At 36.2% G+C, this 14,959-nt stretch overlaps 2 protein-coding genes across 2 annotated transcripts; both read right to left on the bottom strand.

Moving 5' to 3' along the window:
* Positions 1-1,638: 1,638 nt before the first annotated feature.
* Positions 1,639-2,574, bottom strand: LOC138816488 (olfactory receptor 1J21-like). The gene has a single exon (XM_070006264.1). It carries the CDS (start codon positions 2,572-2,574, stop codon positions 1,639-1,641), a length of 936 nt encoding a protein of 311 aa, XP_069862365.1.
* Positions 2,575-12,792: 10,218 nt separating this feature from the next.
* LOC138816480 (olfactory receptor 1J21-like) lies at positions 12,793-13,719 on the bottom strand. Its single transcript, XM_070006253.1, has one exon. The coding sequence runs from the start codon at positions 13,717-13,719 to the stop codon at positions 12,793-12,795; it is 927 nt and encodes a 308-aa protein (XP_069862354.1).
* Between the last annotated feature and the right edge of the window lie 1,240 nt (positions 13,720-14,959).

Here is a 14,959-nt window from a genome sequence, read left to right as displayed (position 1 = left end):
AGTGGTTAAGTAATATTCTTGAGCAAGGATCAGGGACAGGGCTTAGGCCCTACTTCAGCCCTAGAACCAGCACAAAAATTAAGTTAAATAAATAAATCATGTAGGAAAATCAGATCTGGTATTCTAATGCCCAGTAGGTTGACTAGAAATAATGACTACACACACACTCACACAGACACACAGACACACACACACACACACACACACACACACACACACACACACACACACACACACACATACATACTATACCTTTTTGGACAGTGTTACTCCTTCCCTCATTTTCTCACACTTTTTCCCCTCCCGAATTAAATAAACTATAAAGAATGATAAAACTAACTTTTTTTACTAAGATTACTAGCCAAAAAGAGATCCAAATACATTACAAAGTAAAAACAATAAAACCTGAAGCTCAAATAGTAGATAACTTGCCTAGCAAGTAAAAGACCATGATTCACAGCCCAGTACCTCAAAACAAATCATGAACCTAAAAAAAAGAAAGAAAGAAATTGAAAGGTCAGATAAGTTGATGTTAGGTGAAATGAACACCAAGATAAGTATTCAAATGTTTTTTTTTCTTTCTTGCGATTGTTTCTAACATATTTATAAGATGATTTCTTTGTTGATTTGTATGTCCCTCCCCCATGGTATAAGCCCTGATTTCACTGTATTTGATGTCAGTATAATTTGTGGAGGGGAAGGGAAAAACAAATTGTTTAAACAGGGATACAGCTGGACCCATTGCAACAATGAGATGTACAAGTTGTTATGTTGAAAAATGAACTTTACAACTTTGGCGGGGTGGGGGGGAGGGGGATAGGAAGGGAAGGGATGGGAAGGGGAAACAAAGGAGGAGGCAACAATGCTTGATAAGAAATGTACTCATTACCTTGTCCATGTAATTGTAACCCCTCTGTACAGTATTTTCACAATAAAAAAAAGAAAATCATGAACCTAAAAAAAAGAAAGAAAGAAATTGAAAGCATTGCTGAAAATGAGTCTATATCTATTTTAAAAATACAACTAAGTGATGGAACTACATAAAATGCAAATGATTTTAGTACAAGAATATATTACAAAAAGGAAATTTAGGAAAAGAAACCTGTACAAATGCTTGTAAACAACCTCCTAGAAATTCTTAAGATCAATAAAGTGAAAAGGAGAAAAGGAGAAGAGAGGAAATAAAGAGGAAAAAAGAATGAGAAGGTAAGAGAATGAGGAGAGTGAGAGCCTTTGTGCCCATGACACATGCCGGTTACTCTGAAGGCTGAGTTCTGAGGATCACATTTGGAGCCAGCTCAGGAAATTCTGTGAGACTCTTATTTCCAATTAACTAGCAAAAAAAGAGAGCCAGAAGTAGAGCTATGGCTCAAGTGGTAGAGAACTAGACTTGAGTAAAAAAGCTAAGGAACAGCACCAAAGCTGTGAGTTCAAGTCCCAATACCAGCACAGAGGGAGGAAAGGAGAGACAACAGGAGGAAAACAGAAGGGAGAGAAAGGGAGGGAAAAAATGCACCCAAGAGTCACATAGCTAAAGCAAAAAGAATGCCACCTCAAGATTTAGTAAGAATTCGGGAAAGAACGTGTGTGTAGGATAGAAGGGGTTTTACATTAAATAATAGTAAACATAATGGCTAATCACAATGAAAATGTTCTGCTGAGTATATTCCTCAGAGCTCCTTTCATATCTCGATTCCTCAGACTGTAGATGAAGGGGTTTAGCATGGGTGTCACCAGAGTGTACAGCACAGCTACAATGACTTCATTGTCACTAGTGTTGTTGGATGAGGGGACCAAGTAGAGCCCAATAATTGCTCCATAATAGAGAGAAACCACAGAGAGGTGAGAGCCACACGTGGACAAAGCTTTGCAGATTCCCTTCAGGGAGGGAGTTTTCAAGATGGTGGCACCAATTTGACCGTAAGAGACCAGAATGCATAGGAATGGTATAGTAATGACCACTGTTCCTACAGGGAGAATAACCAGCTCATTGATGGTGGTATCAGAGCTGGACAGCTTCAGTAAGGCAGAGAGGTCACAGAAGAAGTGTGACAGAGTGTTGTCCCTACAGAAAGAGAGATCAGCGAGGAGTAGGGTATGTACCAGGGCACTGGCAGAGGACAAAATCCATGACAAAATTACCAGCAAGCAACAAAGGCCGTGACTCATGATGGTGTTGTAGTGAAGTGGGTGACAAATGGCCACATATCTGTCGTAGGCCATTGAGGTGAGGAGGAAGCTGTCAATACCCCCAAATAATAAGAAAAAGAATTCCTGGGCAATGCACCCAGCATAGGGGATGGATCCACTCTGTGTCAGCATGCTCATGAGCATCTTTGGTGCTGTGACAGAGGAGAAGGAGATGTCCGTGAAAGCCAAGTGGCTGAGGAAGAAGTACATGGGAGTGTGGAGGCGGGAGTCCAGCCTGATGAGCAGGATGATGAGCAGGTTCCCCAGCACCATAGTGAGATACATGGCCAGGAACAGTGCATAGTACAAGCCTTGTTCTTCCTGCTGGATGGGAAGTCCCAGGAGAATGAATTCAGACACACAACTTCGATTATCCTTCCTCATGTTCTTCTCTTTTGTGGGCAATGAGAACGAGATAGAAATGTGAGAGAAAAGTATTTTGTCAAAATCCAAGCGTTAAACTACATATATTTTAAACCTGAAGATCTTGTGATTTTGCCCCTTAAAAGACTGGTGTTGGAGTGAACAGAAGAAACACCTTACTTATCTAGCTAGAAACTAGGTTAATAAGCAAGATCTGAATAATCATTGTATCATATCACACTAGGCTCAAACTTGATATTCCTATTAGTCTATTTATGGAAATCTGATATTAAGTGACCATGAAGTACATTCAGTAGCCAATTTGCAGAAAAAAAATAGCAGATGGTTTCTAATAGTTTGTTGGCTTCTCTTATACTGCCTATGCAGTATAAGAGAAGTATTTACCAGTACTTTATTTTCAGAGATCAGATAAAATGAAAGAATCCCCAGTGAGCTGCTTTGTGACTCAAAGTCAGCATCTGGAGAGGTAGATACATCACATGCTACCGGTAAAGTAGGGCTTTGAGGAATGAGTGTATGTCAATAACATAAAGCAGCTAGTAAGATCCCTTGTTGTACATCTCTGTCCTTCCTTTAGGAAAATAATTTCTCCAGTAGAGGGCAGAACATAGAGGAAGTGGTGCTAGTGTCCATTTCTCTCCTCTATACTACAGTATTGTGAAAAATAAAACTTTTTATTACTGACCTTGATTATGCAGTTATATTAGATTCCGTCACAACCGAAGTTTTGACTAATAGTTCACTCTAATCGAGAACAAAGAAACAAGAATATTCTTTCTCACTCATTATTTTCTGTCTTCCATCACACTTTCTATAGAAATTTTCATGGAATATACAGGGGGGAAGATCTGTTCCTCTTTCAGACCTATCCTGTGTAGTATTTCCTTAGCTCAAATCAGGCCATTCTTATTCAAGTCCTCAAAAAAGCTCTTTACAAATTGCCACTTACATAAACAAATAACCTCTTTCTCATTTATAGTATCTAATCAAGGTTTTATGTCAAAGATTCTTAACTGATTTTTTTTCATAATTTTAGTATGTTTTATTTCACTAGTCATTCATACCTTTTTCTCAAGACTGTCGATATTGTTCACTTATAAATAGGTGAACAATAACAAAAGAAGAAAGAATTTGATGATCTGTCTACTCAAAATTAGAACTAATATTCTACATACTTATATTTGAGGATGAGGAATCAACCTCATCATTCATTTGGAAGACGAACTACAGTTTATATTAACATACAAATCTCCTTAACTGACTAAAATTATCTTTAGAATACTTCTTTGAGTCCGCTACATAAAATCATCTTGTTTATGTTATTATCTCAGACAGATTATTATGTAGCTGGTAGTATGTAGCTTACCACATAAAAATGATAATTAGCTATGTGTAGAGCATGTATTTTGTTTCTAATACTGTACTGTGTACATGTATTTTTACATGAACTGTTTGCATATACTAAATAATATTACTCATATGCAATTCTGTACTTTAGCATGTATACCTATAGGATAACTTGCTAGAAATTGAATCAGAAGAAATGTATATTTATAGTTTTGATAGTTCATTAAATTACAAGAAGCTAAAATGGCAGGGGAATTCAGTGTTGTTTGTTCTTTAAATTATTCTTTAATAGACAAACTTGTTACCTGAATAATCTAAAATTTGGCTCTGAACTCTGCACTCTCTTAACTCTAGTTAAGTGCTTGGAGATAGCTATTTGAAGAACAGAAAATCTCAAGACTGTGGTATTCATAAAAAGAAAATAGAACAGAATTATCAAGCAGCCAGAATATATAAATTGTGTCTTTAAATTCTAAAATTCAGTTTTATTTCAGGTCAACTGTACTTTGAAGAAAAAGTTTTAGAAAAGTGTACTAAAGATTTTAATATGCAGTACATTATGTAAATCGAATTATAATAAAACATGAGTGTTCACAGGAATCTGAATGGGAAGTTATTGGAATAATTTAAATACAAATAATATTTGCTTATGTCTACATCATAGCCAAAGAGATGAAGACAATGGCAGGGATTTGGTATTAAGTTTAGAAGAAAGCCAAACTATAGCTACAATAATGAGGAGGGGCACAGAAATGGAGGGACAAAGGATGAACAAATGCAGCAATGGTACTCACCAGACATATGTTGAAAATGAACTATACAACTTGTGGATGGGGGAAAACAAGGAGAGATGAAGGAAGGGGTGACATTTTCCAAATATAACTGTATTCTTTTTTTTTGTTTGTTTTTTGGGTCCGGTCATGGGGCCTGAACTCTGGGCCTGGGCGCTGTCCCTCAGCTCTTCAGCTCAAGGCTAGCGCTCTACCACTTGAGCCACAGCACCACTTCTGGCTTTTTTCTTTTTGCTTATGTGGTGCTGAGGAATCAAACCCAGGGCCTCATGCATGCAAGGCAAGCACTCTACCACTGAGCCACCTTTCCAGCCCCTATAAATGTACTCTTTACTTGACTAATGCAACTGTAACACCTCTGTACATCACCTTTAATAATAAAAAATTCAATGAAAAATAAGATACTCAAAGAAATACTTTTTCAATGTTTTCTCCAAAATTAGATATAAGTTCTGTCAGTTTCTGGTAAATTATTCTATTTGGAGAGTTATCTGGCCACTTCAATTCAAAATATGCATAGATATTCATCTCAAGATACAACTTTCTGTCCTGTCATGTGATCAAGAGATCAGTAGCACATACTGGACATGCACACACACACACACACACACACACACACACACACACACACACACACACATCAGCACTGCTGAATGTAAAGTCTACTCCTGCTCTGTTGCGACCCTGAAATGCTGCAAGGCAGAAGTACCTTCAGATACACATCATGGCAAGTTCTCCTATGTCTTTCTACAAGGCACAGAAGACAGGTAAATCTCAAAGAGGCTCAAATTTCCTTTGCAATTGGCGGAATTGTTAATACAGTATGAAACCACATAAATATAGCAATACACATTTGTTGATATCCCTTGAGACCTAAGAGAAAAAAATACATTTACAAACCATGGAGAGGACTTGGGGATGACCCTTTATTCCCAGCTGCAGATTAGAGACATACAGAATATAATTGGCTTGTTCCTTTTAACTCCTTTGGGGGAAGAACTCCTTGATGAAGCAGGCATAGGAGTGTTTACCTGGGAGCATGATGATCATAACAAAGTAACAGTTCTAGGAACTGGATGATTCACAGAGCCTTTTGCCCCCTCAGTTTACCTTGGAGAAAATGCAATACAAAGTCCAAGGTGAAGGTTGAGTGTGATAAGCAATAATCTCATTATTTCAAAACACCAGATGCTAGGCTGGGAATGTGGCTTAGTGGTGGAGTGCTTGCCTTGCATGCATTAAGCCCCGTGTTTGATTCTTCAGTACCACATAAACAGAAAAAAGCCTGAAGTGGTGCTGTGGCTCAAGTGGTAGAGCACTAGCCTTCAACCAAAGAAGCTCAGAGACAGTGCCTAGGCCCTGAGTTCAAGCCCCATGACAGGGAAAAACAAACAAAAAATAAAACACCAGATGCCTTCATTCTCGGAGAAATTTTATCTCACTACCACCACTAAACCGTTTGGAAATGGTTATAGTTACTGTTACTCTTTCTCTGCCCAAAAATTGGGAATGGAATTAATTAATCCCATTCTGGAGAAAATCCAACAACACAGTAGTGTCATCATTCAATAAATGTTTAGCAGTAAACTCCTTATGAAACTTATCCCAGAAATATTCCATGGATCTCCGGCTCCATTTTATTTTTCTGAATAATACTTGATTGTATACAGCTAACACACTTTCTTTATACATCCATGGTTGGGTAGGCACCAAGACTGACTTCAGATTTCTCTATGTTGATTTGCATTTCTTTGAATAAACCCACAAGTAGAATAACAAGAGCATGTTGTACTTCTATCTTTAAAGTTTAAAAAAAATGAAAGTGGCTTAAGTGGTAGTGCACTAGCCTTTAGGTGAAGAGCTGAGGGACAGTGCCCAGGCCTAGAGTTCAAGACCTGTGACCAACAACAATAAAAAACAAAAACAAAAACAAAAACAAAAAACAAAAACCCTCCACACTGATTTCTACAGTGTCTGGGGTGATTTGCATTCTCACCAACACTAAACAAGGCTTCTTTTTCTGTTGCATCCTCTTCAACATTTGTTGTTTCTTTTCTTGATAATAGCCATTCTGACTTAGGAGTGAAATGTAATTATAATGGATGTTGAGCATTCCTCGTGCATATCTTAGCCATTTGTACTTCTTTTGAAAACTGCTCAATTTATTTGCCATTTATTAGTTATTCTTTGGGTGTTTAATATTTTGGAGTTTAAATTTTGGAGTTCTTTATATACTCTGCATATTTGTTCTTTATCCAATGAATAACTGGCAGATTTTCCTCCATTTTATAGGTTTTCTTTCTATGCGAATCACTGTTTATTTTGCTGTGCAGAGATTTTAATTTGATTCAATCCCTTTTTTCCATTTCTTTTTGTGCTGGTCATACAGCTTGAACTCAGGGTCTGGGCACTATGCTTCAGCTTTTTTGCTCAAGCTTAGCAATACCACTTGAGTCACAGCTTCACTTATAGCTATTTGATGGTTAATTGGAAGCAAGAGTATCATGGACATAGTCCTGCCTCAGCTGGCTTAAGAATGTGATCCTCATGGAATAGGAGAAACCCTAGGTCTCCTTGGCACAGGCCAAAATTTTCTTAATAGAGACCCAGAAACACAACAAATCAAAGAAAGGTTGGACAAATGGGGTTGCATGAAGTTGCAGAGCTTCTGCATGGCAAAGGACATAGCTAGCAAGATCAATAGAAAGCCTACAGATTGGGAGATCTTCACTAGCCATACAACGGACAAGGGTCTCATATCAAAAATATACTTGGAACTCAAAAAATTAAATCCCCCAACAACAAATACTTAAAGAAACAACTGCCCAATAAATAAGTGGGCTAAAGACTTAAAGAGAAACTTCTCTGAAGAAGAAAGAAGGATGGCCAATAGACACATGAAGAATGCTCAACCTCCCTAGCCATAAAAGAAATGCAAATCAAAACAACATTGAGATACCACCTCACCCCAGTTAGAATGGCAAAAATCAAGAACTCTAACAACAACAGATGATGGAGGGGGTGTGGACAGAAGAGAACCTTACTGCATTGTTGGTGGGAGTGTAAACTTGTTCAACCACTTTGGAAAGTAGTATGGAGCTTCCTCAAAAGACTCCACATAGAGCTCCCCTATGACCCAGCAATCCCACTTTTGGGCATTTACCCAAATGTTCACAAACAAGACCACACTAAAGCTTCCAGCAGGACTATGTTTACTGCAGCATTATTTACCATAGCTAAGATATGGAACCAACCAAGATACCCCTCAGTAGATGAATGGATAAAGAAAATATGGTATATATACACAATGGAATTCTATGCCTCCATTAGAAAGAATGACATTGTCCCATTTGTTAGGAAATGGAAAGACTTGGAAAAAATTATATTAAGTGAAGTAAGCCAGGCCCAAAGAAACATAGGCCCCATGGTTTCCCTTATTTGCAATATCTAGTATATGTATGAGTCAAGCAGAAAAGGTCAGATAAGTTGATGTTAAGGAAATGAACCCTAAGATATGTATTCAAATGTTTTTTTTTCTTTCATATGATTGTTTCTAACACATTTATAAGATTATTTCTTTGCTGCTTTGTATGGCCCTCCCCCACAGTATAACCCCTGCTTTCACTGTATTTAATGTCGGTATAATTTGTGGAGGGGAAGGGGAAAAACAAATCGTTTAAATAGGGATACAGGTGGACCCATTGCAATAATGAGATGTACAAGTCGTGATGTCGAAAACGAACTTTACAACTTTGGTGCAGGAGGGGGGGAGAGCAGGGAGGATTGGGGGGAGTAAGGGAGGATGGGAAGGGATGGGAAGTTGAAACAAAGGAGGAGGCTACAATGCTTGATAAGAAATGTACTCATTATCTTGCCCATGTAATTGTAACCTCTCTGTACAGTATTTTCACAATTTAAAAAAAAAAGACTGTGATCCTCAAATCTCAGCCTCCTGTGTAGCTAGAATTACAAGGATGAGCCACCAGAGCCCAATCCATTTTTCAATTCTTGTTTTTATTTTCTGAACAATTAAGTTCTATTCAGAAAAAAATTACTACGTATTGCCTATATCTTCAAAGGTTTTCCCTATGTTTTTCTCTAGCTAGTTTCAGTTTTTAGTCTTATATTAAAATCTTTGATCCAATTGAAATTGATATATTAATAGCTCTCATTCTATAGCTCTTCCACATCCTTGGTTAGGTTTATTCCTAGATACTTTATTTTAGAGAATATTATGAACAAGATTGTTTATTTTATTTTTTCTCTGTATGCTTACTGCTGTTGTACAGAAAAGCTACTGATTTCTGCATGTTGCTTTTATATTCTGATCATTGGCTGTAAGTATTTTTCTGGTCCAAAGTTTATTGTAATCCTTGGGGTATTTTAAGTACAGAATCATAATATTTGCAAGTTGAGATATTCCTTCTTAACTGTGCTTTCATTTCTTTCTCTTGTCTTATTGCTATGGCTAGAAATTCAAGCTGGAATATTGAATAAAAGTGTAAAGACCAGACATTCTTGGCTCATTTGCCCTCATTAAGAACAATGCTGGCTATAAATCTGTGTAATCTTTTTAATTTAAACTGTGTTCTTTCTATACCTATTCTTTCCAGGGCTCTTATCATAAGAAATGCTGAATTTTGTCAACAGTTTTTTTCTACATCTGAGATGATCATTTCTCCTTAGTTCTATTTAATGTTCTGTATTATATTCATTGGTTTTTCTATGTGAAACTATTCTTTCATTACTGAAATGAAGCCAAACTGGTTATGATATATGTTTTTAAATGTGTCACTAGCATTTTAATTCATTATGAAAATTGGTTTATAATTTACTTTTTGTGTCTTATTGTATGTACTTCTGGTCTCCTAGAAGGAGTTTGGACATGCTATTTCCATGTCTCTTATAAAATAGTTTCAGGAGCATCAGTCCTAGTCTTTATTTCATAAGTATTATAGAATTCAGCAAGGTATATGTCCAGTTCTGGGCTTTTCTTTTGAAGAAACTCTTTTTGAAACTATTTCTGCTTACTGGAAATAAATGGTGTGAACTCAGGGCCCTGGGGTTGCTAGACAGGCACTCTTACCATTTAGGACATTCCTCTAGCCCTTTTGCTTTAGTTGTCTTTCAGGTACAGTATAACATATTTTACCTGGGCCAGACTGGACTATAATCCTCCAAATAACATTTCCTGAAGATCTGGGATGACAGGCCTATGCCAGCATGTCCAGATTTTGTTGAAATGAGGATCTTGCTAACTTTTTCCCCAAGATGACCCCAAAATGTGAACCTCTCAATTTCTACCTCACAGGTAACTTGCATTACCAACATGAGTTGCCACTTATGGCCTTTATGTATGCAATTTTTAATACTGCCTCAACTCCTTTTCTCATTATAGATCTGTTTTAAGTTATTTGCATTCACTTTTGGTCATATGTGCCTAGATATCTATATGTTTCTTCTAAATTTTCCGCTTTGAGTTTTTTTTTTTCAAAATGTTACCTAATGATCCCTTTGATTTCTCTGATAACTGTTTCTGATTTTTTTTTTGGGGGGGGGTCCGGTCGTGGGGCCTGAACGCTGTCCCTCAGCTCTTCAGTTCAAGGCTATTGCTCCACCACTTGAGCCATAGCGCCACTTCCGGCTTTTTTCTTTTTGCTTATGTGGTGCTAGGGAATCGAACCCAGGGCCACAGGCATGCAAGGCAAGCGCTCCACCACTGAGCCACCTTCCCAGCCCTCTAATAACTGTTTCATATCTATTTTTATTTAACTCTAATTTTTTAATTGAGTCCTCTTATTCTCACTTCTCTAGGAATTTATCAGTACTTTTTATGTTTCTGAGATCCCGCTATACGTGTCATTGATTCTTTGTATCATTTGATCTTAGCCAAAGGCTTGGAGGCCATGTCTAATTCATTCTTCCTCTCCCCTACACCCCAAACCCATAGCAGCCACCGATCACTTTATTATCTTTATAGCTTTACAGTTTTTAGGCTGTCATGGAGTTGGAATAATATAAGATGTAGCCATTTCACACTGGTTTTCTATGTAGTCCAACTATTTTTATGGAAGCAGTAATTGTAAAATCAAATATACCTTTGGTAGTTTTCTGGGTAGAAAATTGTCAGATTCACTTTCATGTAAATAGCAGATGCATACACAAGATGTGAAATTTTTCATGATAACAACATATTCAATGAAAAAATGGCCATAGAAATAAAGCACATAAGTGAGTCATAGTCTCATGATGGAATATGAAAATATTTGGATTTCAAAGGCAATAGTAAATAAGAAAAAAGTGGGCTAAAGTTATAAACAATTTTTGTTTATTTAAATAAAATCCAGACAGTAAAAACTGAAGATTCAGTGTAGATATATCAAAGGGAAAATAAAGAATTTTAAAGTAAAGAAAATAGTCATGTATGATACGGGGTATGTTCAAAGGGAAACAAGACATTTGAGAAGGAACTAAAGTAGTTTCAACTATATTGTTAATTTTTCAATCAGTTAAATCAAGATGGTTAGGTAAATCTTTTTATATTCTCTCTTAAAATGTTTACATATATCACAGGTATGTAAGCATATATATATATATATATATATATATATATATATATATATATACGTGCTGATGTAATATAATGTTTATATAAACATACTTAAACTATGTGCAATTTATATTTCTTGCTTTTTGGATAACATCTCCCACCCAGAAAGTATTTGTGAATACTTTCTACTAAATATTGGTAGCTTAGCAGTAAAGGAACAGTAACCCAAACTTTGCTAATTTGAATTTTCTCCTTCATACTAATTATAGTACTAAGTAAAATCAGGTATAGAGGAATGTTTATCACACTGATTGACTTGTAGCAATGGAGTTAACTAACTTTGGCTTGAGACAAAGCTTTTTTACAATAATTTAATGTACTTAGGAAGAAAAGTAACTGTTCATTTTTAAATAATAAGTTCTTAGATTAACTACACCTATGTTCTGTATAAATTCTGCACAGATTAACTAGTCTTCCTGTCAAACTCCCTAGCACAATGCCATCACAATCAAAAAAATCTCTACTCTCACGGCTGTATAACAACCCTACTTGAATTTCTGGTGACCTAGAAGGCACCAAACGAGTTTTGACTCATGATATAGGATCGTTATGAAACTATACAGAAAACTGTCTTTCTTTAAATTTGTAGCCAAATCCACTTGATTTGCAGTAAAATTGTTATGTCTAGTGAACGTGTTTTAAAGGACAAAGCTAAAAATGTTTTGAACAATGCAGAAGAAATTACACACAATTTGCTAGAAAGGAAGAAAGGCTGGTTTATAGGTTCAAAGTAAAAAAGAAGAAAATTTTTCTCATGTTCAACTGCATAGTAATACATTTATAGAAATGAAAAATGTTATATATTTCAGAAACAACACAAAGAAGAATCCTGAATATTTACATCACAAAGAAGCAATGAAAATTTAAGGAAAAGGTATGTTTTCAATAACATTGTGGCAAACATAGAAACATCAAATGATATTTCATAAATATCTGATGTGTTATATATCAAGAAAACTATAAATGCAGAATGAAAACATAAAGAAACATAATTTTAATACCTCTCAATGTCTAATAAACATTTCAAAAAATGTTTTAAGTGTATCACAAATTTAAACATAAAAACTCTCAAAACCTTACCAAGAAAAATTACTGCTACATTACACAGTACTAAATAAAACCAGTCATAGAGGGAAAATACTCTAACCAAAGACTATGGCTAATAAAAAAGATGAAATTTTGTGTTCATATAAAAATTTAAAAAGTATATAGGACAAGGAAAGTAAGCAAGAGGAAAATGGCCATGTATTTATGGTTTTAAATTTCAAAAATAATGATAAAAAAGTAAAATTCACTCCAGAAATGCTCAAGAGAATTAAAACACACATAATATTCATTACAGGAAATGTACAGGTTGAAAAGTGTGCCACATCAAGGTACAAGAGAAGCCACAAGTCAGAGGGAAGAGGTGGCATACAGAGAATCTCATATCCAGTTAACAGAAAATGCAAAACACAATGCAGATCACACTCAGAAGTTTCCTCTACTGAACAACTTTTTCAGAGCTCCTTTCATATCTCGATTCCTCAGACTGTAGATAAAGGGATTTAACATGGGTGTGAGCAGCGTATACAAGACAGCCACGATGACATCCTTGTCATTGGTGTCATTGGATGAGCTCACAAAGTAGATTCCAATAATTGGCCCATAGTACAGAGAAACCACAGTGAGGTGAGAGCCACATGTGGACAGGGCTTTGCAGATTCCCTTCAAGGAGGGAGCTCTCAGGATGGTGGCCCCAATGCGGCCATAAGAGACCAGAATGCATAGGAATGGCACCGTAATGACCATTGTTCCTAGAATGAGGATAACCAGCTCATTGACTGTGGTGTCTGAGCTGGACAGCTTAAGTAAGGCAGAGAGGTCACAGAAGAAATGGGGCAGAGCATTGTCTCCATAGAAAGAGAGACGAGCTAGGAGGAGAGTATGCACAAGGGCATTGATACAAGATAAGAGCCAGGACACAATAACTAGCAGGAAACACAGCCTCTGACTGATGATGGTGGTGTAGCGCAGGGGGTGACAGATGGCCACATACCTGTCATAGGCCATCGAAGTAAGGAGGAAGCTGTCTAGATCTGCAAAAACTATGAAGAAATACACCTGGGAAATGCACCCAACATATGAGATGGACCGGCTCTGTGTCAGCATGTTCATGAGCATCTTCGGGGCTATGACGGAGGAGAAAGAGACGTCAGTGAAAGCCAAGTGGCTGAGGAAGAAGTACATGGGGGTGTGGAGGCGGGAGTCCAGCCTGATGAGCAGGATGATGAGCAGGTTCCCCAGCACGGTGGTCAGGTACATGGCCAGGAACAAGGCATAGAACTGGCCTTGCTCCTCCGGTTCGATGGGGAGCCCCAGGAGGATGAACTCAGACACATTGTTCTGATTTGTCATATGTTTCTTCTTTTTGTGAAGATGACAAGACAGATCAAATTGTGAAGAAAGAAATGAGAACTCATTATGATGACTACATTAAAAAGAATAAAACATTTTTTGAATCCTTAAGTTGAGAGAAAGAAAGAAACTATCAAGGTCATTATTCTATGCCAGTAACAAAAAATAATCTAGTGCTCTACATTGTCACACATCCATCCATTTTTTCTTTGTAAAAAAATTTTCCCAGACATCTTGAGTCTAGCATAACGCTTTCTAGAGGAATAGTCATGAAATGTTCACGCTATGTAACCTGCACACTAACAGGTTACATAGTCTCTTGATTCAAAATCACCTTTCAAGTTATTAGAACACTTGGGATATTTTGTCTTCTCAAGTCCTATCTTGAAAATGTGAAGAAACTTATTTGTCTCATTAACAATAACAAATTAGTTCTGTTCTGATTACTCACTTCTTACACCATTAGGTATTTTTGACATATTTCTAGGCTTCCTTTTACATTGATAAAGTCTAATTCCTCTCTCTCTTCTCCTTTAGGTCATTCTGTTAATATCATTCTATTAATGGAAATGATCATTAAAAATAAAAAAACTGAACCTGATCATCTATCTCATAAATAATTTTTGATATAGAGATTTATTTACATGAAAATTGATCTTCATGGTAATCAAATTAAGCCAGATTGAGAAAAAAATTATGTACTCTGTCTCATCTGTAGGATTTAGACATAAATACTGAATCAATGAGCATAAAATGAAGATGTTGGCAGGTGGGAGCCAGTGGAAGGGAGATAGTTAAAAGAAAGAAGAAGGTCACATGATCACAATATTTGGATAGACAATTGTATGAAAATAGAATAATGAAACCCATTAAATTGTTTTAAAAAGGGAGAAGAGATAAGGAAATATCTAAGTAAACGCTTCGATACAATTAATGATGATAATAAAAGTAGTCATATTTTAAAGGCTAACATTAAATTAATAAAATAATAAAAGTAAAAATTAAAATAGTAATACAATAATAAAATTTTCAAAAAAAAAGAATTGTTAAAGATGGTTTTCCTCTTGTGAGATGAGTGTCTTATTGCCTAATTTACCAGCCTTTTGATAGTTAACTAAACTTTTTTAATATCTCAATACTCCTATTTTAATTGAAACTATCTTTATAATTTCCCCATTCTTTAAAGACTGCATTATAAATCTTGTTACTACAGTGTTACTTCCTGATACTGATTAGAATA

This window comes from Dipodomys merriami, unplaced genomic scaffold (assembly GCF_024711535.1).
Source record: "Dipodomys merriami isolate MVZ:Mamm:240054 unplaced genomic scaffold, mDipMer1.0.p SCAF_11, whole genome shotgun sequence".
In the NCBI taxonomy this organism is placed as follows: domain Eukaryota; kingdom Metazoa; phylum Chordata; class Mammalia; order Rodentia; family Heteromyidae; genus Dipodomys; species Dipodomys merriami.
Note: the sequence above shows the minus strand (reverse complement) of the source record. Positions and strands in the feature narration are given on the sequence as shown.

Excerpts from the sequence above, each read along its gene's own strand:
- LOC138816488 (XM_070006264.1), bottom strand. The coding sequence starts at position 2,574 with ATGAGGAAGGATAATCGAAGTTGTGTGTCTGAATTCATTCTCCTGGGA.
- LOC138816480 (XM_070006253.1), bottom strand. The coding sequence starts at position 13,719 with ATGACAAATCAGAACAATGTGTCTGAGTTCATCCTCCTGGGGCTCCCC.